Raw genomic sequence first — 26,713 nt, 5'->3', positions numbered from 1 at the left:
TAAATATCATCATCTGAGTAGGACAGTACATAAATGGTTTAATTCATATTCAACAGGAAGAATGCAGAAGGTTGAAATTAACAGTACAGATAGTCTGCAGAAATCCAAAGAGTCCCACAGGCTTCAGTCTTGGTTCCCTTATTGTTCTTAATGTATGTTAATGACTTGCCAGTCTGTATTTTGCTGATGACACAAGTATAGTAATCACACCCAACAAACAAGAATTAATTAACTGTGGAAATTGTAAATAATATCTTTCAGAAAATTATTAAATGATTCTCTGCAAATGGAATCTCACTAAATTTTGAGAAAACACAGTATATTCAGTTATGTACAGTAAATTGCATAACACCATTGATAAATGTAGATAGCCGGCCAGAGTGGCCGAGCGGTTAAAGACGCTACAGTCTGGAACCGCACGACTGCTACGGTCGCAGGTTCGAATCCTGCCTCGGGCATGGATGTGTGTGATGTCCTTAGGTTAGTTAGGTTTAAGTAGTTCTAAGTTCTAGGGGACTTATGACCACAGCAGTTGAGTCCCATACTGCTCAGAGCCATTTGAACCTTTTGATAAATGTAGACTTTGAACACAAGTCTGTTGCTAAGGCAGAATATTCAAAATTTTTGGGTGTGTGCATTGATGAGAAATAGAATTGGAAGAAACATGTTGATGATCTACTGAAATGGTTGGGTTCACCTACTTATGCTATTAGGATTATTACAAATTTTTGTGATAAACATATCAGTAAATTAGCCTAGTATACCTATTTTCATTCTCTGCTTTCATATGGCATCATATTTTGGGGTAACTCGCCATTAAGAGAAAAAGTATTCATTACACAAAAGTGTTGAATCAGAATAATAGCTGGAGCCCACCCAAGATCACTTTGCGGACATTTATTTAAGAAACCTGGGATGTTCACAGTACCTTCACTATACATATATCCACTTATGAAATTTGTTATTAATAACCCATTCCAATTAAAAAATAATAGCTAATTGCATAGCTACAATGCTAGAAGAAAGAATGATCTTAACTGTTCTGGGTTAAATCTGACTTTGGCACAGAAAGGAGTGAATTATGCTGCCACAGAAATTTTTGATCATTTGTCAAATAACATTGAAAGTCTGACAGATAGCCAACCAACATTGAAAAACAAATTAAAAGAATTGCTGAATGACAGCTTCTTCTCCACAATAGATGAATTTTTAGGTATGAAGCAGTAACTGTAAAAAAAAAAAAAAAAAAAAAAAAAAAAAAAAAAAAAGTGTAATGAAAACTTATGTTAAATTGACACATTCCACATCATTATGAAATGTTATATTCATGACCTATGGAACAAGTATTGGTTGGTTGGTTTTGGGGAAGGAGACCAGACAGCGTGGTCATCGGTCTCATTGGATTAGGGAAGGATGGGGAAGGAAGTCGGCCGTGCCCTTTTAGAGGAACCATCCCGGCATTTGCCTGGAGTGATTTAGGGAAATCAAGGAAAACCTAAATCAGGATGGCCGGACGCGGGATTGAACCGTCGTCCTTCCAAATGCGAGTCCAGTGTCTAACCACTGCGCCACCTCGCTCGGTGGAACAAGTATTAATGTAACGTAATGTAATTAGAACAGATGTGTCATCAGAAAATAAAACTGAATGAACATCAATATCAAGCAGAAGGTCTTTGATGTGGAAAAGGAATAAATGGGGATGCAGTATTAAATCAGGACTTCTTAGAAACTTATTTTCCAGTTAGAGGGATAATTGCTTGAATTTGAACCTACAATTAATCTTTGTTTCTTGTCTGTTAAGTAAGAATTGAAGCAATGTAAAACAGTGTCACTGACTCCATATATCTGTAATATGTGGAGAGGTAAGTAATGGTTCACTGAACTGAGTGATTTTATCAGATCACAGAATATTCCTGTGACCTTTTCACCCTTATTAAATGTGGAGCACATTTTTTGAGTAAGTTCATTCATTATGGCATTTACAGCACTTTTTCCTTGTATGAGTCCAAACTGATTTTAACACTAGAAGTACCAGACTTCACTAAACCCCTTGAAGTACCACGTGGGCCTTTTTTTACACACAGTAGGAAACTGCTGTGTTAATTTGATTTGATTTGATTTATTGAGCACCCGTTTTATCATGTACAATGATATGGGATTTGTCATGTGTTACATACAGAAAAAATATGAATAACAACATATTATGTAAAAAATATCAGTGAACAAATCTGAATTAAATATATAGGCAAAAACAATTATAGCTTACATGATATAAATTTGTAACAATATAGGACACAGATAAGTTACATATATTCTGTGTATAATGGACAGCACAAGAAACAATGATTATAGCACTCTATATTGACAAATTAATTAATTCTTGTGTGTACATAAAAGAGTCTACCCTATGACACAAGTTTATATATGAGTGAATTATAAGATAGGTGAAGGCACGCTATCTTTCTGAAGAATTCATGTATTCACTAACACTGTAAAAACTATTAGCAATTAATATTCTTTTGAGTTCACTTTTAAAACTGCTCAGCTTCTGAATCCTTTTAATTTTTAAGGAAAGAGCATTATAGCGAATTTTTGGGTGGTATATTGCACTCTTGTCAAACTGGGCTTTCTTATGCACTTCTCTGTGAAAGTCATTACTCTGTCTTGTTGTATAGTCATGGAACTCACTGTTTAAAGAAGAAAACCGGGGGTGAGACTTCAGAAAGCATATACTTCATAGATGTAATTGGATGGAAGAGTCATGATTTTATATTCCTTGAAAAATTCCCTACATGGATCTCTAGGTGCAGCTCCGTTTATGATCCTTATCGCTCGTTTTTGAATAATAAAAAGAGCGTTTTGCCTGACTTGAATTGTCCCAAAATATGACACCATATCGCAAAAGACTATGCATAAATGCATAATATGCACACAATACTGTTTGATCACTGCCGCAATTTTTGAGCATTCTAAATACATAGCAACATTTACTTAATTTTTTATTGAGTACATCTATATGTTTGTCCCACTTTAGATGCTCATCTAACCAAATTCCTACGAATTTTGTATTTGGCATTTGTAGTATATTCTGTTGGCCTAGCTTCACAGTTATATTGGGCTTCACATTATTTGAAACATGTCTGTAACTCATCCATAATGTTTTTTTCTCATTCACAAATAAACTGTTGTCCCTGAACCATTTACTTGCTTCAACTGTTGTTGCTTCAATTTTCCTGTTAAGGTCAGTCTCATTCTGAGCTTTAATAAAGAGACTTGTAACATCAGCAAAAAGTACACAATCAGCTTGTGTTAAATAGTTTGGCAAGTCATTTATAAAGATCAAGAACAACAGGGGTCCCAACACCGAACCTTGGGGCACCCCATAACTAACTTCCTTATAACCAGAAAAGTATGACTTTCCATCATGAACTATTTCTACTTTCTGGCATCTGCCAGATAAGTATGACTTAAACCACACATGAGCAGTGCCACGGACTCCATAGCAACTAAGTTTTTCGAGCAGTAGTTTATGATCAATAACGTCAAAGGCCTTTGATAAATCTAAAAAGACCACACAATTTACTTCATTATTATCAATGGAATTTAGGACAAGTTTTAGAGAATTGTTTATAGCTGTTTCAGTTCATCTATCCTTTCGAAAGCCATTTTGTTCATTGACCAATATTCCACTTTTTTTTAGGAAAGTAGAGAGTCTTCCATACATTACTCTTTCTATAATTTTTGAAAAACAAGATAACATTGATAAAGGCCTGTAGTTTTTTGCATCATAACAATCCCCATTTTTGTATAATGGTTTTATAATTGATTGTTTCAGCTTTCTAGGGAAGGTGTCAATACTGAAAGATGCATTAATTATATCTACAAGAAGAGGAGTAATATATCTGCTGTGTTTAATGATTTTGTCTGGAATGCCATCGGCGCCACAGGATAATTTATTTTTTAGTTTGCTGATAGCATTCTCTACCTCATGTACTGTTACAAGATACAAAAACATAGTTTTGGGATTCAATGTGATGTTATGACTGATGTCTGTACTACTTTGGGTTCGTATGAGGTTTTGAACTACACTTGTATAATGACAGTTGAATATATTGGCAGTGTGTAATGGATCATTTATAGTTTTGTCCTCAGTTTTAATGGTATCTGGGTGGAGTTTTGGGTGTCGTCATGTTAACAATACTTTCAGGAAGACTCCAAAGTGTAACCAAAGAATAATGCATTCTCTAAAATTAATAGAACTTTGTCAAAAATAAAGCCTCAGAAGTAAACTTATTTATTTTTTATATTTTTTATTTTTATTTTTATTTTATTTTGATTTTATTTTTCACAGAAGAAACTCCTCAGGCTTTCATCAAACATAATTTAATCAAGTTAGTAGAACAATGTTACATGGTTTTTCTTTATAAACAGATTGAAACAGATGCAGAACATACTGTTTATACGAGTACTAATAGTATTTTTACTTTTACAGACAAATAAAGTAAGTACCGAGTATTTGTTAAGGATTCTAAAATGCAGCATGTGACTAAATTAGTCCGTTTGTTTTCTTGCTTTTTGCAATCAAGGAACAAAAACATAAGAACAAACAATTTAACTCTAGAATCATAAATATTTGGAAATATTTATGAACAAAGAAGGGGACAGAATTTTCTTAGCTGGGATAGGCTCACAGTTCAGACATTTGACAAGAGTTTTGGCTTGGAAGCTTTTCCCCACGTACTAGTTGCACATGAAACATGTGTGACTTTTTTTCTTCTTTTGTTCTTTGCAAGAAATCTGAATTTGACAAAGCCTCCTATTTTCAGGTTGGCCAGCACCGGTACTGAGCGCCTGCAAGGAGAGATTTGCCCCTCTCTGCTGTCTGCAGGTGCCAGCAATCTGCTACTCTGAGGATAAAGTCTCACTGTGAAATCCTCTTAGAGGTAACTTAAAAATTGTGCGATCATTGATCATGGCCAGGTCAAGAACATTGTAAAAGACACACACAGGCCATCACTGGGTGCCAGCTTGGCCACTGCAGAGTCTAGTCATTTGGTCAACTACAATGAAGAAACTGATACACCTGCCTTGCATTGTTTACAGCCCCCATCAGCATGCAGAAATGGTGCAACACAATGTGGCATGGACTCGACAAAGTCTGGAGTGTTTAAACCCAGAAGAGTGTTCCTGGAGCCACTCTGTAGCAATTCTGGACATGTGGGGTGTTGCATTGTTCTGCTGGAATTGCCTAAGGCTGCCAGAATGCACAATGGACATGAATAGATGCAAGTGATCATACAGGATGCTTACATATGTGTAACCTGTCAGAGTTGTATCTAGACATATCTGGGGTCCAATATCACTCCAATCGCACACATTCCACATCATTACAGCCTCCACCAGCTTGAACAGCCCCTGCTGACATGCAGGGTCCATGGATTAATCAGGTTATCTCCATACCTGTACCAGTCCGTCCATTCGATACAATTTGAAACAAGATTCGTCCAACCAGGCAACTTGTTTCCAGTCATCAGCGGTCCAATGTTGGTGTTGATGAACCCAAGCAAGGCATAAAGCTTTGTGTCATGCACTCATCAAGGGTACTCAAGTGGGCCTTCGGCTCTGAAAGCCCATATCGATGATGTTTCATTGCATAGTTCACAAGCTGACACTTGTTGATGGCCCAGCTTGCCCGCATCTCGTGGTCGTGCGGTAGCATTCTCGCTTCCCACGCCCGGGTTCCCGGGTTCGATTCCCGGCGGGGTCAGGGATTTTCTGTGCCTCGTGATGGCTGGGTGTTGTGTGCTGTCCTTAGGTTAGTTAGGTTTAAGTAGTTCTAAGTTCTAGGTGACTGATGACCATAGATGTTAAGTCCCATAGTGCTCAGAGCCATTTGAATCATTTCATGGCCCAGCATTGAAATCTGCAGCAATTTGTGGAAGGGTTGCACTTCTGTCACATTGAACAATTCTCTTCAGTTGTCATTGATCCCATTCTTGCAGGATGTTTTTCCAGCCGCAGCGATGTCAGAGATTTGATGTTTTACTAGATTCCTGATATTCATGATACACTCGTGAAATGGTTGTATGGAAAAATCCCACTTCACCACTACCTCAGAGATGCTGTGTCCCATTGCTCATAACTATAACAGCATGTTCGAACTCACTTAAATCTTGATAACCTGCCATGGTAACAGCAGTAACTAATCTAAGAACACACCAGACACTTGTTGTCCTATATAGGCATTGCTGACCACAGTGCCATATTCTGCCTGTTGTTTACATAACTATGTATTTGAATATGCATGCCTATACCAGTTTCTTTGGCACTTCAGTGTATATTATAAAACTTCATGGTTTCTTGACATTTCTTCTCAGTATTCTCATTGACCTGACATCCAGCATGCATATTACTCAGAACAAGAACTTTTTTCCTTTTTCCCTTGGTACATAAGAGAAGATTGTTGCCTGACTTGTACAAGTGTGTTGCGCAGAATGCGTCATCTCCACTTCGCGCCGCAGCAGAGATCTCTTTGAATGATCTCTGAAGAGTGTCAGCTAAACTTGTCCCTTTTTGTTTCAGCGCATTTATCAGTTTCACAGAGATGAAGAAGTTGTCAGTCGTGATGTTATGGCCACATTAGAGGAATGGATGTGCCAACTTTATAGTGACATGGTGACCAAGACCCTTGCTTGGATCACAAGTTTCATGTTGACCACAGTAAGACAAATCCATTGAGAAAGTAGCACTCATCAGCATCACACAAAAGACAGTATTTTATCCTATGCTTATCACGTTTACTCAGCATGTACTGCAAAAATGAGCAACTGCACTTGCAAGGATACAGTTCCTCATTGACAGTCATGTTCTCCTTGTTGACGGTCATGTTCTTGCCTGGCTTGGAGCAGGCAATGCAGCTATGATGAAATAGATTCCATATTTCTGAAGCAAGGCAAAATTGATCAGTTTGCTTGTCTCATTGATAACACAGAATCAAATCTAAGATGACTGCATGTCACCAGTCTGTAGGGAACCGAAATCCCGCGCTGATATAAAGCACCATCCAATCTCCAAATTTTTCATATTTCAGGTTATTTTGTCCTAAACTGTTATAATACAGTCCAACATATCATGAGTCTGAAAACTGGGTTTATTGTTATCAAATTGCGTTATACTGCATATGGGTCAAAAATTACTCATATGATATTTAACATATAGCAGGTAAATTTTTCGTACTAGGAGGATGAAATTTTGGTGAGTTTTATAATGCCATAAAAATTAAGTCAGGACCATTTGGTCTTGTGATGATTATGGAGGAGGGTAGTGCCCTCGACAAACCTCATGGGTCAGAAATGGCCTATGTGGCACCCCTATGGTTAAAAATTTGTCGTTTATAATAAGAAGCAGATATAAAAAAATCATCATATTGTGAACAGCTGAATTAACAGCACTTATAATAATAAATCGTGAAAGAAACAGACATCAGTATGTAAACGTTATTCAAATTGTCCTTTTAAAGAATTACAAAATAGTAAATATTGTTAGGGTTCTTGGCAATTGCATCATATTTTGTAACTGGACTTTATAACAGAGCAACTGTCCACCACTTTCAAACAAAAATATTTGTAACTAACTTCAGGAGAACACTAACTGTGAAGAAAGACCTCTATGTACAGCACATTTCACCATGATTATCAACTCTTCTGCATTTTATTGTATCATGAGTCAGTATCATTGCCGGAAGATGATTGTATGCTCTGATGAAATACTGAGAAGCTTCAACAAGACTATCTGATGAATTTGTAGTGACAGTTGAAAATTTGTTTCAGAGTGGCACTCAAAATCAGATTTTCTGCTTGTTATAAGCAGTTGCCTTAACCATTAGGCAGTCTTAACATGCCTAGAGGCCTGACTCAAAAGTTCATTGTCACTGATGCTTCCAGTTATGATCTGCAAACACTGCTTCCAGAGGTTCTGCCATGAGGTTTCTGGAGGGCCATGTTTGCAAGAAGGTATATACATGAACTTAATAGAGGGAAACATTCCACGTGGGAAAAATATATCTAAAAACAAAGATGATGAGACTTACCAAACAAAAGTGCTGGCGGGTCGATAGACACACAAACAAACACAAACGTACACACAAAATTCGAGCTTTTGCAACAAACGGTTGCTTCATCAGGAAAGAGGGAAGGAGAGGGAAAGACGAAAGGATGTGGGTTTTAAGGGAGAGGGTAAGGAGTCATTCCAATCCCGGGAGCGGAAAGACTTACCTTAGGGGGAAAAAAGGACAGGTATACACTCGCACACACACATGGAAACAAAAGAAAAATTCGGAGTAGGTATTAAAATCCATGGAGAAGAAATGAAAACCTTGAGGTTCTCCGATGACATTGTAATTCTGTCAGACACAGCAAACTACTTGGAAGAGCAGTTGAATGGAATGGATAGCATCTTGAAAGGAGGATATAAGATGAAAATCAACAAAAGCAAAACAAGGATAATGGAATGTAGTCCAATTAAGTCGGGAGATGCTGAGGATATTAGATTAGGAAATGAGACACTTAAAGTAGTAAAGGAGTTTTGCTATTTCGGGAGCAAAATAACTGATGATGGTCGAAGTAGAGAGGATATAAAATGTAGACTGGCAATGGCAAGGAAAGCGTTTCTGAAGAAGAGAAATTTGTTAACATCGAGTATAGATTCAAGTGTCAGGAAGTCATTTCTGAAAGTATTTGTATGGAGTGTAGCCATGTATGGAAGTGAAACATGGACAATAAATAGTTTGGACAAGAAGAGAATAGAGGCTTTCGAAATGTGGTGCTACAGAAGAATGCTGAAGATTAGATGGTTAGATCACATAACTAATGAGGAGATATTGAATAGAATTGGGGAGAAGAGAAATTTGTGGCACAACTTGACAAGAAGAAGGGATCGATTGGTAGGACATGTTCTGAGGCATCAAGGGATCACCAATTTAGCATTGGAGGGCAGCGTGGAGGGTAAAAATCGTAGAGGGAGACCAAGAGATGAATACACCAAGCAGATTCAGAAGGATGTAGGTTGCAGTAGGTACTGGGAGATGAAGAAGCTTGCACAGGATAGAGTAGCATGGAGAGCTGCATCAAACCAGTCTCAGGACTGAAGACCAGAACAACAACAACATCTACACTTACAGAGAAAATGTACTTAATTCATTAGACAAAAAACTGTAGGCAACTGGTACATTTTGTGATCTGTTAAAGGCATTAAACTGTGTAAATCACAACTTCCTTTTAAGTATGTGATCGGAGGCTTTCCCAGAATATGTGTTGTTTCCAGGGCTCTCAGGTGTCCAGCAATCATTGACGTCCCATGATATTTTGGTGAATAACCTTTCCACCATCATCAGGTGGTTCTGATGGAAGGGTCTGTCTGCTCACTGTCGGTGTTATTTATGTCCATCAGTTGGGCTTCAATTCCCTGTGCCAACAGGCCGATTGCATGGAAACCCTTACTTAGCTCCATCAAGGAGTCACACCTCAAGCGAACACAAGATCTTTCCACAATGGCCGCCAGGGACACTCCATGGGATTTTGCATCTTCCACCACCCGGTGTGATGCCGGGGATGGCGCGGACCTGGGTCAGTACCCGCAGATGGATTGTCGGTGGCCACAATTGGAGCATCAGCGCTTGCAATCGGAATGTTGGCGGCTGCAATTGGGCCATCAGTGGTGGGAATCGAAGCCCAACTGACGGACATAAATAACATTGACAATGAGCAGACAGACCATTCCATCAGAACCACCACATGATGACAGAAAGGTTATTCGCCGAAATATCATGGGACTTAAACGATTGCATCTGGCTGGACACCCGAGAACCCTGGAAACAATCCTTTTAAGTAAATTAGAATATTAGGATGTAACAGGAAATGCTGCAAAATGGTTCAAATCTTATATCTCTGGCAGGAAACAAAGGGTGTTATTAGGAAAGAGACATTTATTAAGCTATCGGGCATCATCCGACTGGGAACTAATTACATGTGGGGCCCCACAAAGTTCAGTCTGGAACCGCGAGACCGCTGCGGTCGCAGGTTCAAATCCTGCCTCGGGCATGGATGTGTGTGATGTCCTTAGGTTGGTTAGGTTTAACTAGTTCTAAGTTCTAGGGGACTAATGACCTCAGAAGTTGAGTCCCATAGTGCTCAGAGCCATTTTGAACCCACAAAGTTCCATCTTAGGACCCTTACTTTTTCTTGTATGTATCAATGACCTTACATCAGTAACATTATCAGATGCCAAGTTTGTTTTGTTTGACAATGGTACAAACATTGCAATAAATAGAAAATCAAGAGTAGTCTTAGAAAGATCAGCTACAAAATATTTGTGGACGTTAATCACTGGTTCCTAGCCAATTCTTTGTCACTAAACTTTGGAAAAACACTCTGCATGCATTTCAGAACTTGTAAGGGGTGTCCCATGAGTATGTGCCTAATATATGATGACAAGCAGATAGAAGAAGTGGACAGCGTTAAATTCTTAGGGTTAGAGCTTGATAATAAATTCAACAGGGAGGAGCACACCACATAACTGCTGAAGCATCTAAACAAATCTCTACTTCGAGAATGAGATATTCACTCTGCAGCAGAGTGTGCACTGATATGTAACTTCCTGGCACATTAAAACTGTGTGCCGGACCGAGACTCAACTCGGGACCCGAGTTCGAGTCTTGGTCTGGCATACAGTTTTAATCTGTCAGGAAGTTTCAAATCTCTATTTACAAAGCGAATTCTGTCTGACATAGGGGATATAAAAATTAAAAAGCTGGCATACTATGCTTACTTTCACTCCATAATGTCATATGGGATTATTTTTTGGAGTAATTCATCAAGCTAAGGTTTTATGGGCACAAAAAATAAAAGTTATATGTGATGTGAACTCAAGAACATCCTGCACAGGCCTGTTTAGGGAACTAGGGATACTTACTATTGCTTCCCAATATATTTACTCCTTAATGAAATTTGTCATTAAAAATACATCACTTTTTCAAACCAACAGCTCAGTTCATGGAATCAATATTAGAAATAAGAATGCTCTTCACAAGGTTTTAAAGTCACTTATCTTGTCCAGAAAGGTGTGTATTATTCAGGAACACACATTTTCAATAACTTGCCAGCAGCTATAAAAAGCTTAACATCAATGAAATTCAGTTTATGAGAAGCCTAAAGGATTTATTGGTGGCCAACTCCTTCTACTCCACTGATGAATTTTTCAGTAGAACCAACTGATTTTTGTGTGGTGTGTGTGGCTATATAAGGTGTTTAATTCAAGGAAATGACAGGAATAATCATTTGAAACAAAAAAGTCAAGTAAAAATGTGGTCTAAAACGCATACCTTAAGAGCTATGAACAATTCTTGATCTTTGATACTGTGAAACAAATCTCTTCTACTGCAAGCTCTTTACTTTCCATATTTTGGAAAGTGGTAGTATGGACTAAAATAAGAAAAAGTCCAGTAAACATGTGCCCTAAAAGCTATGACTTAAGAGCTATGAGCACTTGTTCACCTTCGCTATTTTGAAACACAACTCTTCTAATGAACAAGTGCTCATAACTTTTAAGGTATGCATTTTCGAGCACATGTTTACTGGACATTTTTTTCTTGTTTTGGTCTGTACTACCACTTCCCAAAATATGGAAATAAAAAAAAGCTTGCAGTAGAAGAGATTTGTTTCATAACAGAATTGAAGATCAAGAATTGCTCATAGCTCTTAAGGTACGTATTTTGGACCCCATGTTTACTTGACTTTTTTGTTTTGAATGATCATTCCTGTTATATCCCTGAATATTGACCATCACTTCTGAAACACCGTGTGTGCAGTAATGTGTTCATTGTAAATAAGTATTGTAGTAGTTCTATTATAAGTTTATTACCTTATAAATAAAAAAAACCATTTTTTTAAAATTTTAAATTCAGTGCATTAATGTGATCTTAGTAAATGAGTGTTGCAAAATGATCCTTTCATGTAGTGTTCATTAAAAAAATAGCTTATTTGCTTTAGTTGTAAGTGTTTGTCATATATTATTGTTTTCCTGACATGTTGTACATCCTGGAGGACCTCCTCACTATGGATCAATTTGAATGAAAGTAACTTTAATCAAATCTAAACAGCAATGCAGGAGGAGATGAGTGGTGGTGTGCAAATGTGTAGTGCATGGAGAATTGCCCAAACGTTGGACATACTCGTGAGCATGGTGTGTAAAATCCTACAAAACATCCTTCTTTGCTATCCATTCTAAATTACCCATGTGCAGGAGTTGCTTCCTGTTGACCTGCCAGCAAGAGAGATCTTTCCTTTAGAATTTCTTGCTCGCATGGAAGTGGACAACGATTGGCCATGGAAAATTTTGTGGAAGCCCACTTCCATCTGACAGGATATGTGAATACCCAGAATTGTTGAATATAGGCAACGGAAAATCCACACGCAAATCAACCAGTACCAATTCATCCTGAAGAGTTTACTGTGTGGTTTGGGTTTACAGAATCATTTATCATAGGTGCTTCCAGTCTTATTGCCTGTATCATCACTGGTAGCCGCTATGAGTGTCTTTTGCACAACCACATCATTCCAGCTCTCCAACAGTGTGGATGGGATCATTTTTATACAAGATGGCACACCTCTGCATATTGCAAATCCAATTAAGCAGCTGCTGAAGTGCCATTTCGGAAATGCTAGAATTATGAACTGCAGTTTCCCTATAGCCCGGCCATCTCGATCACCTGATCTTAATCTGTGTGACTTCTGGCTGTGGAGCTATCTGAAAGATGTTGTGTTCAGTGTTCTGATTGCAAACTTAGTTGCATTTAAGGCATGCATCATGCAACACATTCTGAACGTGATCCCAGAAACACTTTGATCAGTTGTGGAACATGCTGTTTCTCGATTTCAACTTGTTTCAGAAAATGGTGGACTGTAGACTGAGCATGTCTTGCGTTAGCCACAGGGAAATTAATAACGTGATTTGATTTTGATTGATGATTTTTATGCAGTTTTTGGCCTCAAGACAACTTAAAACCGATGTGATTGATGCTTTTCATGTGATTTTATTGTCAGGACGATTAAACTGATGTCATTGATGCTTTTTATGTGGTTTTTGGTCCCAGGACAAGTAAAAACCGATTTTTCCTATCTGATGTGATATGACATTGCCGTGGTCGATGGGCTTATGTAACTAACAGTATCACACCTGTACACCCATGCACACTGAGTAGTACAGTTTGTATAGCATCAACTGTACACCTTAGGCATTGTTGTATGATTTATTTGTCATTAGTAGTCAACCAGATTCTTACAGCAGTGTCTATTGCTGCATTTTGTAACTATTTATTTTTCTTCTGCCATACATTTTCCCCCTTCTCCAATAATATTCCATTGCAATTTGACGTCATTCTGACCAGTGGCATTATTTATACAGTGGTTTGAAAGTTTAACTTTAATTATAATCACCTTGTATTACAATATTTAATATAAACATATGTGCTCACCTCTAAATATGCAATCTGCAATCACTACCACCCCCCCCCCCCATGCTTAATTCCCATACTCTGTTATCATCTCCTCCCCAGATGTGTCCCTACAATCACTGTCAGGGCAACTGAGCTGAACTGTCTTTTGAATGGATTTTTATTTTTATCAAGTTAATAATAATTCAATATTACACTCTTATTTAATCTGTTTACCTGGCAATGCATACAAACTGTACTTACATGAACATCAGAAGAGCAGGAGCTGTCAGAACAGCACTTGTCAGGAAGAATGCTGAGGGAAAGCTGCTGAAGGTGTGTTGGTACACTAAATTGTACAGCGGTATGATTGCAAGGGGCACAACAGCTTCTGACAGACTATATAGAGCACTGAGCTTCCCTGGAATAAACAAAAGTAAATGCAGTTATGTGACTATGGAATCAACCACGATAATTCATTCTAAATTGCTACTCTTTCATTCATTCACCCACTCATAATATACCTTAGATTCCATTGTGAAGGAGAACATTTTGGGATGAGGAATGAATCAAAGTATACACTAACAAAGAAAAGGAGCTGTTAGATACTGAGTTAATAAATCTCTATCATGAAACATTTATGGTTATGTGTTTTGCCCCCGGTGTAAAACCTCTCCCATGCACCCTCCCACCACCACCTACTCCAGTCCTGTAACCTGGAAGGTGTACACGATCAAAGGCAGAGTCACGTGTGAAAGCACCCACGTGATTTACCAACTGACCTGCCTACACTGTGACGCATTCTATGTGGGAATGACCAGCAACAAACTGTCCATTCACATGAATGGACACAGGCAGACAGTGTTTGTTGGTAATGAGGATCACCCTGTGGCTAAACATGCCTTGGTGCACGGCCAGCACATCTTGGCACAGTGTTACACCATCCGGGTTATCTGGATACTTCCCACTAACACTAACCTATCCGAACTCCGGAGATGGGAACTTGCTCTTCAATATATCCTCTCTACCCGTTATCCACCAGGCCTCAATCTCCGCTAATTTCAAGTTGCCACCACTCATACCTCACCTGTCATTCAACAACATCTTTGCCTCTGCACTTCCGCCTCGACTGACATCTCTGCCCAAACTCTTTGCCTCTGTATATGTCTGCTTGTGTCTGTATATGTGTGGATGGATATGTGTGTGTGTGTGTGTGTGTGTGTGTGTGTGTGTGTGCTAGTGTATACCCGTCCTTTTTTCCCCCTAAGGTAAGTCTTTCCGCTCCCGGGATTGGAATGACTCCTTACCCTCTCCCTTAAAACCCACATCCTTTCGTCTTTCCCTCTCCTTCCCTCTTTCCTGATGAGGCAACAGTTTGTTGCGAAAGCTTGAATTTTGTGTGTATGTTTGTGTTTGTTTGTGTGTCTATCGACGTGCCAGCGCTTTATACAGGTAATGTATTTAGGCTGTGTCATGTTCACTGTGTCCATTGACTTTCTTCACAGCCAAAGAATTCTTGGACCAAGTATAGTGGGCATTGTTTTAGGACTTCAGCAATTTGTTTCTTGTTGTCCAGTGGCAGGGTCTGCTATTCAACAGGTAGTTTGTTGAACATCCTGACAGCGATCACTGGAAAACTGTCTTGTTTTGGACAGTCGGCAGGTTGGTAGATTTATGTCTTCTTTGCTGCGAGTATCATGTTTTTGATGTTATGCCTCTTGCTGTAGGTGTCTAGGTTTTCCCTTATGTGGATAATGCATAATAATACATAGTGGCTATAAACAGTCATTATTCCCAATGTTCTGAATAGAGGTTTGCAGTGTTCCTGGCTGCTGCTCAATGTAATACGTCTTATTGCCTTCTTTTACAGTAGCAGCACATCCTTGCAGCCTGCCAAATGACCCCATAGCTGTAAGCCATACAAAATATGGCTATGGAACAAAGCATAGTAGACAGTCATCGTAAACTGGTCTGTAATCACTTTTTTTAATCTTTGTAGGAGTAATATTACACAAGAGAGTTTCTTGCACACATGCACAGTGTGTCCATTCCATGAGAGTTTGTGGTCTATTGTGAAGACTAACAGTTTCATAGATTCTATAAGGTCAGATATGTGTTTTTTCTAAGGCTGCATACCATACGCTGTGTTTCTTCTTCGTTTACTTTCATCTTGTTGGCAGCGAACCATTTTTTAGTGTTTTCGAACTGTACAGACCTCATGACTGCTTGTGCGGAATTTTCCCCTTTGGCAATAAGAGTGGTGTTATCTGCAAATTGTAGTGTCTCACCAACTTCACTTAGATCATTTACAAAAATGAGGAAGAGGAGTGGGTCTATGACCAAACCTTGTGGCACGCCGTGTTCGACCTTCTGTTCCTGGGATGTTGATTGCAACAATATGCCTTCTGTCTTCCAAGTAAGACTGAAGTGTAGCTAGGGCTGTACCTCCCACACCATAACATTTTAGTTTTTTGAGCAAGATCTTATGGGGGATGCAGTCAAAAACTTTGCTTAGATTGTACAGTGTGAGTGCCACAAACTCTCTCCTTGAATGCCTGCATTACTTTTCTTAATAAGTCTAATGCTGCAGAGGTACAGGACTTTCCCTTGTGGAACCCATGTTGTGCATCTTTGAAGAGACTGTTTTCTTCAAAATAAATTAGGATCTGATCTTTCATGATGGGTTCAATCACTTTTGCTAGTATAGGAATGACTGATATTGGCCTAAAACTTGACACATTATCTGGGTTTCCTTTTTTGTAAACTGGTACCGTCCTTGCAAGTTTCAAGAAATCTGGGAAAACTCCTGTAGAGAGGCAATTGTTTATAGCTGTTGCTAATGGCTGTACTATTTCTCCAGTAATTTTCTTTAGGACAGTACAGGACATACCGTAGGTATCTTGAGTCTCTGAAGTTTTATAAGATTTTACTATTTTCACTATGTCATTTGCATGTACTTTTTTCCATGTTTAAAATTTACTGTGAGTTTTATTTGGTAAGTAAACAGCAGGATCTATAACCGAGTCTGGGATTTCAGCAACAGTGTTTTCTATAACTTTGATAAAGTAGTCATTAAAGTCATGAGGACTGCAGGCATTAGAAGAGGAAGTAGGCTTCTTCCTATGTTCATTTACTACAGTCCAGGCTGCTTTGCACGGATTATAGGCTTCTCTTCTGAATCTGTCATTCTCCCTACTTTTAGCTTCTACTTTTTTCTGTAAAATCTCTTGGCCTATGTAATTATGTGTAACAATTGTTTACTATTTGGATCTGTGGCTGCTTTGGCACAGTCATTCCACATTAGGACAATGTGTTTTAGATTGGCCAGCTCAGGTGTGTACCATGTTTTTGTATTTACTATTTTCTGTTTTCCTTGTGTTCTATCTGTGTGGCTTTTCTTTGGTATCAGTGGGAACATCTCACATCTCAGCAATTTTGGTTTTTAATGTCTGGAAAAGAAAATTTAAGGCATTATTGGGTTTTGCTTCTGTAATTAATTGCTGCCAGTTTATACTGGACAGTGAGGCATTGAAAGTGTCTAGTTTTTTCTTTTGGCACTACTCTTCTGTAAAACACATAATTTGATTGCCACGTATTGATTACCCAGAGCCTTCATTTGTAGTTTCATGACTAATGAACTGTAGTCTGCTATCTTTGCACCAACTACATTTATTTTGTAACCTCAGATATCTAAATTTGCAATAATGGTGTTGAGGCAGGCATCACCTATAGTTGGAAGTCTGTTTGCTATAAAGAGACCATAACTATTTACTAAATTCAAGAATGCTCTTTCTTTTGTACTATTTTCAGCTATGTGTACATTAAGATTGCTACACAGTGCAAGTTTTGGTTTAAGGTGTGTTATGTGACATAAACTACTTTCCAAGTTAGTGATAAAGTTTTTGAAATTTCCACTTGGTGAATGGTACACTGAAACAATAATCATATTCATATCTACTAGTTCTAAGCCAGCCAGTTCTAAACCCAATCTGAGCAGTAATTTCTCAGGTCCACGTCCCTAATGTTGAGATTTTTATTGGCATGCACAGACACGCCTCCATGAGTGGTAGTTTCTCAATACCATGCGCTCACCATTTCAAGGTATTCAATGCATCTGTAATTTTCACCCTCTTCTTTGTCAAGCCAGTGCTCACATACACATATCACATCTGGCTTTGAATCTTCTATAAATATAGATAACAGATCACATTTTGTTCATAAACATTGAACATTTACACTAGCTAAAACTAAGGGTACATTATTTTCATTCAATTGTTGACCTGCAGTTGCAATAGTAGGCTCTATCGTATGCTGCCTTGAATGTTCTCCGTAATAAAAAATGCTGTAATACTACATTCTTAGGCCATATAGAACTGTTCATTACTTTTTCCTTTAGTTCGAAGTCAACACTAATTTTGAAACTGCTGTTTAGACCTTTTGTAGCTAGTTTTTCTACTTCAAAATTATTGAACTCAGGGAAGGTTTTACATAGGAAACTGATTACATCTTCAGTGGTTGTGCTGTTTTTAACTTTGCTCAGGTGAAAACAAGCCTTTATTTCTCTTTACAGTTCTTGTTTATCACCTGTGCCTATTATACTTATTTGCCTGTTTCTAACACTGAAATTTCTAGTTGGTGGTGTAGCAGATATTTGTAGAATGGGTATTTCGAGGTTATCATTTTGTCTAGAGCTCTGAGGTATGGTTTTATAAGGCTGTTTGTACTCTGTAGATGGATTTATTTGATTAGTAGTCATGGGTGGATTGTTTGGGTCATAATAGTGTACTTTCTTTCCTTTTTTGTGACGAACTTGTTGCCAATCAGTCTGGATATCATAAGAATGTTCGTTTACTGGAGATTTCTCTGTGTTTCCCACAATGTTTTTATTTTTTGTTTTATGTTGCATTATTTTGCTGATGCTCTGTGGGTTTCTAGGCTCACTCAGTGTTTCCCCAGTAACTTCATTTTCCATAGGCAGCGTTTGTTTGTTGTGTATTTTTCTGCTGTGTATTGCGAATGAGTCATGAGATGAGATTTCATAACACAGTATTTTTCTTTTTTACATAAGTCTAACAATTTATTATTACTTTTACAGTAAAATCACAGGAAGCTTGTTTACAAAAATGGCTTCAGCCAATAGTTCGTTCATTTCAAAGAACCTGCAGAGTGTAGTTTCATTAATAAAACTCATTCAATTTAGCAATATCAGGAAATGAAATTTTTGGGTAAGTAGGGCAGGAAAAAGTAAAATAAAGGAGATATCTGCATAATATATTAAATAGTATCTGTTTAGGGAGATTATTAGAACAGGATAATCTAACATTTAATTTCAACTTACCCATATCTGTAGGTGCTACTATTTTCGACCCAATGGATTTCTGCACTGCCATTGCTGCTCCATGTAACAGTTCTGCAATGGGCACTGTAAAAGAAATTTATTTTACATTTTGGAGGGTGTAATGTAACAGACTACTGAAACTACCGATACCACCGGCTGGCGAGGTGTGCGGTGCCGTCAGTCAACTTGAAGGAGCAAGTGAACTTTAACTACGTAAACATAAAGTGAAATATTATTATTTTGTTACAAAACTGTTAATATGATGACAATAATGAGGTATATTGCCACAGAACTATATTATAAACACTTTTCATTTTTCATACTATGTTTTTCATATATGTATACGTGCAACGTGTAAAATATCGATATACGACCAAGGTTGGCAGTACTGCACAGTTTGTAAGCTCTGTGAACAGGAGCTGGTTGTTGGCGGGTGTAGAGACAATGGGCAGTTGGTGATGAGACGTCTTGTAATACGCATGCTTTGAGAAGGTCAAGGATAGAGGGAATGAAATGATGTATTGGAAAAGCTGTTATATTGAAAATTATTGAAGATCATCATGATCAGCATTTATAAAATAAAAGTTGGAAGTTTAACTATGTGTCAGTTCTTACGCAGCAAAATACACACCCTGGACCTCAAATTGATTTAACAAATAGCGGATGGCGAGATTCATCATTGGACGACGAGTGTGCAACGACGACCAATATAGGTAAGAAAGTTATATTACTCTAAATTCAAATTGTGATGATACCTATCATTCTCCATGTCTTCAACCCTGTATGTACTCTGTTATTAGAGTGAACAACGTGACGGGGACTGGTGGTTGACTAGGCACACCAGGGAGATCACACAGGTTTAAAACGATAATTTGTAGCTTAATATACTGCTGATAATAATTAATATTTGTCCCCCGGAGAAAGAGGTGCATTACAAGGGCTACGACATGGGAAGATGGTATGGTGATTAAAAAGCTCACAGTCATTCACTCGACTCAGTCTCTCTCTCTCTCTCTCTCTCTCTCTCTCTCTCTCTCTCTCTCTCTCTCTCACACACACACACACACACACACACACACACACACACTCTACAGGATAGGTACATACAATAAACAAACAAATCAAATATCTGCTGAACACAGTGTCCCATTGGAAAACTGTGGGAAATCATGTCTTTTTATGGCATTTCAGTGTTCATTCTGCCTGCTACTGACCTAGAATGCGCTCCTGTCACAGTTCTAAACTACATACAAGGAAAATAATATTAAGAGTAGTTGTATAAAAAGGTATTTAAATTGACAAAGAGACAGATATGCTGACCAGTAGGCTTACAGCCCCCCCATGAACCATGGACATTGCCGTTGGTGGGGAGGCTTGCGTGCCTCAACGATAAAGATAGCCGTACTGTAGGTGCAACCTCAATGGAGGGGTATCTGTTGAGACGCCAGACAAATGTGTGGTTCCTGAAGAGGGGCAGCAGCCTTTTCAGTAGTTGCAGGGGCAACAGTCTGGATGATTGACTGATCTGGCCTTGTAACACTAACCAAAATGGCCTTGCTGTTCTGGTACTGCAAACAGCTGAAAGCAAGGGGAAACTACAGCCGTAATTTTTCCCAAGGGCATGCAGCTTTACAGTATGATTAAATGATGATGGCGTCCTCTTGGGTAAAATTTTCCGGAGGTAAAATAGTAGTCCCCCATTCGGATCTCCGGGCGGCGACTACTCAAGAGGACGTTGTTATCAGGAGAAAGAAAACTGTCGTTCAGCGGATCAGAGCGTGGAATGTCAGATCCCTTAATCGGGCAGGTAGGTTAGAAAATTTAAAAAGGGAAATGGATAGGTTAAAGTTAGATATAGTGGGAATTAGTGAAGTTCGGTGGCAGGAGGAAGAAGACTTTTGGTCAGGTGAATACAGGGTTATAAATACAAAATCAAATAGGTGTAATGCGGGAGTAGGTTTAATAATGAATAAAAAAATAGGAGTATGGGTAAGCTACTACAAACAGCATAGTGAATGCATTATTGTGGCCAAGATAGACACAAAGTCCATGCCTACTACAGTGGTACAAGTTTAGATGCCAACTAGCTCTGCAGACGAGCAGACGACAAAGAAATTGATGAAATGTATGATGAAATAAAAGAAATTATTCAGGTAGTGAAGGGAGATGAAAATTTAATAGTCATGGGGGACTGGAATTCGAGAGTACGAAAAAGGAGAGAAGGCAACATAGTAGGTGAATATGGATTGGGGGGGAAGAAATGAAAGAGGAAGCCGTCTGGTAGAATTTTGCACAGAGCATAACTTAATCATAGCTAACACTTGGTTCAAGAATCATGAAAGAAGGTTGTATACATGGAAGAACCCTGGAGGTACTGGAAGATATCAGATAGATTATATAATGGTAAGACAGAGATTTAGGAACCAGGTTTTAAATTGTAAGACATTTCCAGGGGCAGATGTGGACTCTGACCACAATCTATTGGTCATGAACTGTAGATTAAAACTGAAGACACTGCAAAAAAGTGGGAATTTAAAGAGATGGGACCTGGATAAACAGAAAGAACCAGAGTTTGTACAGAGTTTCAGGGAGAGCATAAGGGAACAATTGACAGGAATGGGGGAAAGAAATACAGTAGAAGAAGAACGGGTAGCTTTGAGGGATGAAATAGTGAAGGCAGCAGAGGATCAAGTAGGTAAAAAGGTGAGGGCTATTAGAAATCCTTGGGTAACAGAAGAAATATTGAATTTAATTGATGAAAGGAGAAAATATAAAAATACAGTAAATGAAGCATGCAAAAAGGAATACAAACGTCTCAAAAATGAGATCGATAGGAAGTGCAAAATGGCTAAGCAGGGATGGTTAGAGGTCAAATGTAAGGATGTAGAGGCTTATCTCACTAGGGGTAAGATAGATACTGCCTACAGGAAAATTAAAGACACCTTTGGAGAAAGGAGAACCACTTGCATGAATATCAAGAGCTCAGGTGGAAACCCAGTTCTAAGCAAAGAAGGGAAAGCAGAAAGGTGGAAGGAGTATATAGAGGGTCTATACAAGGGCGATGTTCTTGAGGACAATATTATGGAAATGGAAGAGGATGTAGATGAAGATGAAATGGGAGATATGATACTGCGTGAAGAGTTTGACAGAGCACTGAAAGACCTAAGTTGGAACAAGGCCCCGGGAGTAGACAACATTGCATTAGAACTACTGACAGCCTTGGGAGAGCCAGTCCTGACAAAACTCTACCATCTAGTGAGCAAGATGTATGAGTCAGGTGAAATACCCTCAGACTTCAAGAAGAATATAATAATTCCAATCCCAAAGAAAGCAGGTGTTGACAGATGTGAAAATTAGGGAACTATCAGTTTAACAAGTCACAGCTGCAAAATACTAATGCGAGTTCTTTACAGACGAATGGAAAAACTGGTAGAAGCCGACCTCAGGGAAGATCAGTTTGGATTCCGTAGAAATGTTGGAACACGTGAGGCAATACTGACCCTATGACTTATCTTAGAAGAAAGATTAAGGAAAGGCAAACCTATGTTTCTAGCATTTGTAGACTTAGAGAAAGCTTTTGACAATGCTGATTGGAATACTCTCTTTTAAATTCTGAAGGTGGCAGGCGTAAAATACAGGGAGCGAAAGGCTATTTACAATTTGTACATAAACCAGATGGCAGTTATAAGAGTCGACGGGTATGAAAGGGAAGCAGTGGTTGGGAAGGGAGTGAGACAGGGTTGTAGCCTCTCCCTGATGTTATTCAATCTGTATATTGAGCAAGCAGTAGAGGAAACAAAAGAAAAGTTTGGAGTAGATATTAAAATCCATGGAGAAGAAATAAAAACTTTGAGGTTGGCCGACGACATTGTAATTCTGTCAGAGACAGCAAAGGACTTGGATGAGCAGTTGAACAGAAAGGACAGTGTCTTGAAAGGAGGATATAAGATGAACATCAACAAAAGCAAAACGAGGATAATGGAATGTAGTCGAATTAAGTCGGGTGATGCTGAGGGAATTAGATTAGGAAATGAGACACTTAAAGTAGTAAAGGAGTTTTGCTATTTGGGGAGCAAAATAACTGATGATGGTCGAAGTAGAGAGGATATAAAATGTAGACTGGCAACGGAAAGGAAAGTGTTTCTGAAGAAGAAAAATTTGTTAACATCGAGTATAGATTTAAATGTCAGGAAGTCGTTTCTGAAAGTATTTGTATGGAGTGTAGACATGTATGGAAGTGAAACGTGGACGATAAATAGTTTGGACAAGAAGAGAACAGAAGCTTTTGAAACGTGGTGCTACAGAAGAATGCTGAAGATTAGATGGGTACATCACATAACTAATGAGGAGGTATTGAATAGAATTGGGGAGAAGAGGAGCTTGTGGCACAACTTGACTAGAAGAAGGGATTGGACGGTAGGACATGTTCCGAGACATCAAGGGTGGAGTGTAAAAGTCGAAGAGGGAGACCAAGAGATGAATACACAAAGCAGATTCAGAAGAATGTAGGCTGCAGTAGGTACTGGGAGATGAAGAAGCTGGCACCTTATAGAGTAGCATGGAGAGCTGCATCAAACCAGTCTCAGGACTGAAGACCACAACTACAACAACAGGCTTACAGACAATTTTTCTTTCATATTTTTCTCATATATTCATGAACTTCTGATTTTATTGCACACAAAATTGATATGGTCTACCCATCTAAGATTTTCATCTAGGTATATCCCCAAAAATTTACATTTGTCAATGTCTACTTTTTTGATGCCACTTATATTATCAATACAAGTTTGATATGAATTACTAAGTTTAAATGGTAATAGTTGGGATTTGCTAATATTGACTTTTAGACCTTAATCATGGAAGTAAGTAGTTATTTGACAGTTGCAACCAATGTCTAGTCATTAGTTTGTTTGCAAAAGAACAAAAGTGAGGTATCATCTGCATAACTTACTAATTGGGAGTACAGAGGTGCCTCTAAATCATTAATGTAAACCTGGAAAAGTAAAGGGCCCAATACGGAGCCCTGAGGTGTACCTTGTGTTGCTGTTTCATAGCTGGATTGGAAATGTTTCATCTGATCATTAATTTCATAACTCAACTTTGTGCACTGTTTATGATTGGTTAGATAAGTGATCAGTAGTTGTATGGATGTGGCATTTATATTGTAAGTTTCCAGTTTGCTTAGTAGTAGCTCATGGTTTACTGAGTCAAAGGTCTACAAATATCCCTGCTGTCTGCATTCCCTCATCCAGGGCATCATGCACCTTGTGGAGAAATTCGGTATTTGCTGTAATGGTACTGTGATTCTTTCTGAAGCCATTCTGTGTTTCTGATAGTAAATTATTCTTTGAGAAATAATCAATAAGTTGTGTCAACAAAACAATTTCAAATATTTTACCGAAAATTGGTATTAGTGATATGGGCTTGAAGTTTGATAATTCTTCTTTTTTATGCACAGGTTTAACTGTACTTTCCTTCAATAAATTTGGAAATGTGTGCTCCCTGATACTATTGTTGATCAGGTGGGTAATTATTCCACCTAGTTCCTTATTGCATTTCTTAATTATAATACTACTCAGTCCATCCCAACCAGATGAGGTCTTATTCTTTAAGTTATTTATTATTTTTCCTATTTCCTTCACACTCACTTCCTTAAATTCAAAAGCAGTTTCCAGTCTAGGGTAAGGCTTTACCATATGAGTCAGACCTGTGTTATTAACTAGATTCACAGCTGAAGATAAAAAATATTTATTAAATATATTGCAGATTTTTCCTTCAAGTTGGATTCTGTCAATCTGAGCATCTAACTTAGGGTGGCTTTGCGATATCTATTCATTATATTCCATGAAGTTTTTCCTATATTTGTTGACTGAGCTATTTCCTTATCTAGGATCTGTTTTCTTAAATTTGAGAGCAGTTCCTGAAATTGTTTTTTAGCTTGATTGTGCTTATCCTTAAATATTTGCAATTTAGTTGACTTATGTAGCATACTCAGATCCTTGATATTTTGCCTGAGTTTAATCATGTAAGCTGGAAGAGTCAGTCTGGTGTTTTTTACATTTTGGTTGTGAGTTACTACTTTCTTAATTTCTTTCAATGGGCAGCAAAAATTAAGATATTGTAAAATAATATCATAAAATTTGGCCCATTTGTATTTGGACACTTTTTGCTGAAGAACTAGTTGCCATTCCACAGATGCTAGTTTACTTTTAAAAGCGTTAATGTTTTTCTCTTTAAACATTCTTTTATGTTCTATGACCTGAGTCCTTTCTTGGATGCTTGTGTGTTCATAGTCTACAAATTGACATTTGTGGTCTGAGTAGTGGAAGTCCACAATCCAGCATCTAATACTATCTTTCACCTCATTACTTAGTGTTATGTTGTCTATTCTACTAGAAGTAGACTGAGTTACTCTTGTATCTGAATTTACTGCATTCATAAGATTATAGAAGTTAAGTGTATCTATTAGCCTGCTGTTATGGTAATTACAAGATGTTGCCCCTGTATTCAAGTCACCAAGTATTGTTACCTCGTTTGAACCCAGTGTTCTACTAAAAATATCTATGAAACACCGTACCTCTGATTTTGGTGGACGATAAATCCCAATAATTTTCTGTTTCACCATGCCCTTTCCGCAATCTTTCAACGCCTGTCACTTCAGTCAAACCTTCATTATTATACAGATCTAGATTGTTTAATTTATTTACTTCGAGCTGCTCTCTAACAAATACTGCTACACCTCCAACTTTATGATGCTGTCTACAGTAGCTATTTCTTAGGAAATAGCCATCTAGTTTAAAGTAAATAATTTCCTCAGATTTCAATCCATGCTCGGTTAACACAACTACATGAGGTGAATGATCAATTACGAAAATCTGCAAAACATTGAGCTTATTTCCAAGATATTGTATATTTAAGTGCATTAGCCTTAATTGTACTTTTAGTTTGTCACTTTGAATTTCCTCCTGTTCTGGATTGTTTATATTGCGCCAAATCCGGTTGGAGTTGGCCCTTTCCACTAGTTTACCTGTGTGTCAGGATTTAGGGCAATAGCCCATCTGTTTTCATGAATTATTATGTCATCTGCTTTGTTTATGTCTGATGCAAGTCTGATTTTACCAGATAGATTTAAATGTTGACCATGCGTTGTGAAACTAGTGTTTTCGTAGCTGTTGACGTCAAGAAGTCTTACGTTTTTAAACTTGGAGCAGAAATGTTGTAATTTTTTATTTGTTTGTCGAATTTCACTATTTACACAAGACCAGTCCTCCAGATCAAATCTCAGAAGTAAATTCGCTAGTATCACATTTGTAGTCAATAGCAACTGCAAGACAACGATCAGATTTCTTACAAATGCACTGGCCTCATTGCAGTGAACATCGTTTGATCCCACTATGAGAACAACACAGTCATTTTTAATGGAACTGGCACATTATTTTGTATATTGCTGGTTACATTTCCGAATTTTGCTCCAGGCATAACAACAGCCGACACACTCACGTTCTCCTTAGCATTATATTCATTCGCATATAAGGTGAAGATGAAGAGGGAGAAAGCGAGAGGAGAGAGAAGGGAGACGGGCTGAGAAGGGGACAGAGGTGAGGATGAGGGATGAGAAAGAAAGAAAAGGGGGGGGGGGAGCAATTGAGGAAGGGGCAGAGAATACCTGCATCGGTTTGCTGCAGAATACTTGGACATATTCTCAGTTTCAATATAATACATTTTCTTCAGATAGAGAGGCTTATATCCATGAATCAACATGGTTTTAGAAAGCATCACTTGTGAAAATTCAGCTCGTCTCCTTCTCACATGATATACTGTCGACCATGGATGAAGGGCAACAGGCAGATTCCATATTTCTAGATTTCTGGAAAGCATTTGGCATGGCG

At 38.2% G+C, this 26,713-nt stretch overlaps 1 protein-coding gene across 1 annotated transcript in view; it reads right to left on the bottom strand.

The window, feature by feature from the left end:
* LOC126159426 (solute carrier family 46 member 3-like) overlaps positions 1 to 26,713 on the bottom strand; it is a 64,534-nt gene that overhangs the window by 7,424 nt on the left and 30,397 nt on the right. Inside the window, exons 4-5 of the mRNA XM_049916528.1 lie at positions 18,825 to 18,908; positions 13,751 to 13,907 (exon numbers count right to left, since the gene is read on the bottom strand). Of these exons, the coding sequence (XP_049772485.1) occupies positions 13,751 to 13,907; positions 18,825 to 18,908 (241 nt within the window). The remainder of the gene's footprint in view (positions 1 to 13,750; positions 13,908 to 18,824; positions 18,909 to 26,713) is intronic.

The sequence above is a fragment of the Schistocerca cancellata genome, chromosome 2 (assembly GCF_023864275.1).
Source record: "Schistocerca cancellata isolate TAMUIC-IGC-003103 chromosome 2, iqSchCanc2.1, whole genome shotgun sequence".
Classification (NCBI taxonomy): domain Eukaryota; kingdom Metazoa; phylum Arthropoda; class Insecta; order Orthoptera; family Acrididae; genus Schistocerca; species Schistocerca cancellata.
This window is presented reverse-complemented; position numbering and strand designations above follow the sequence as displayed.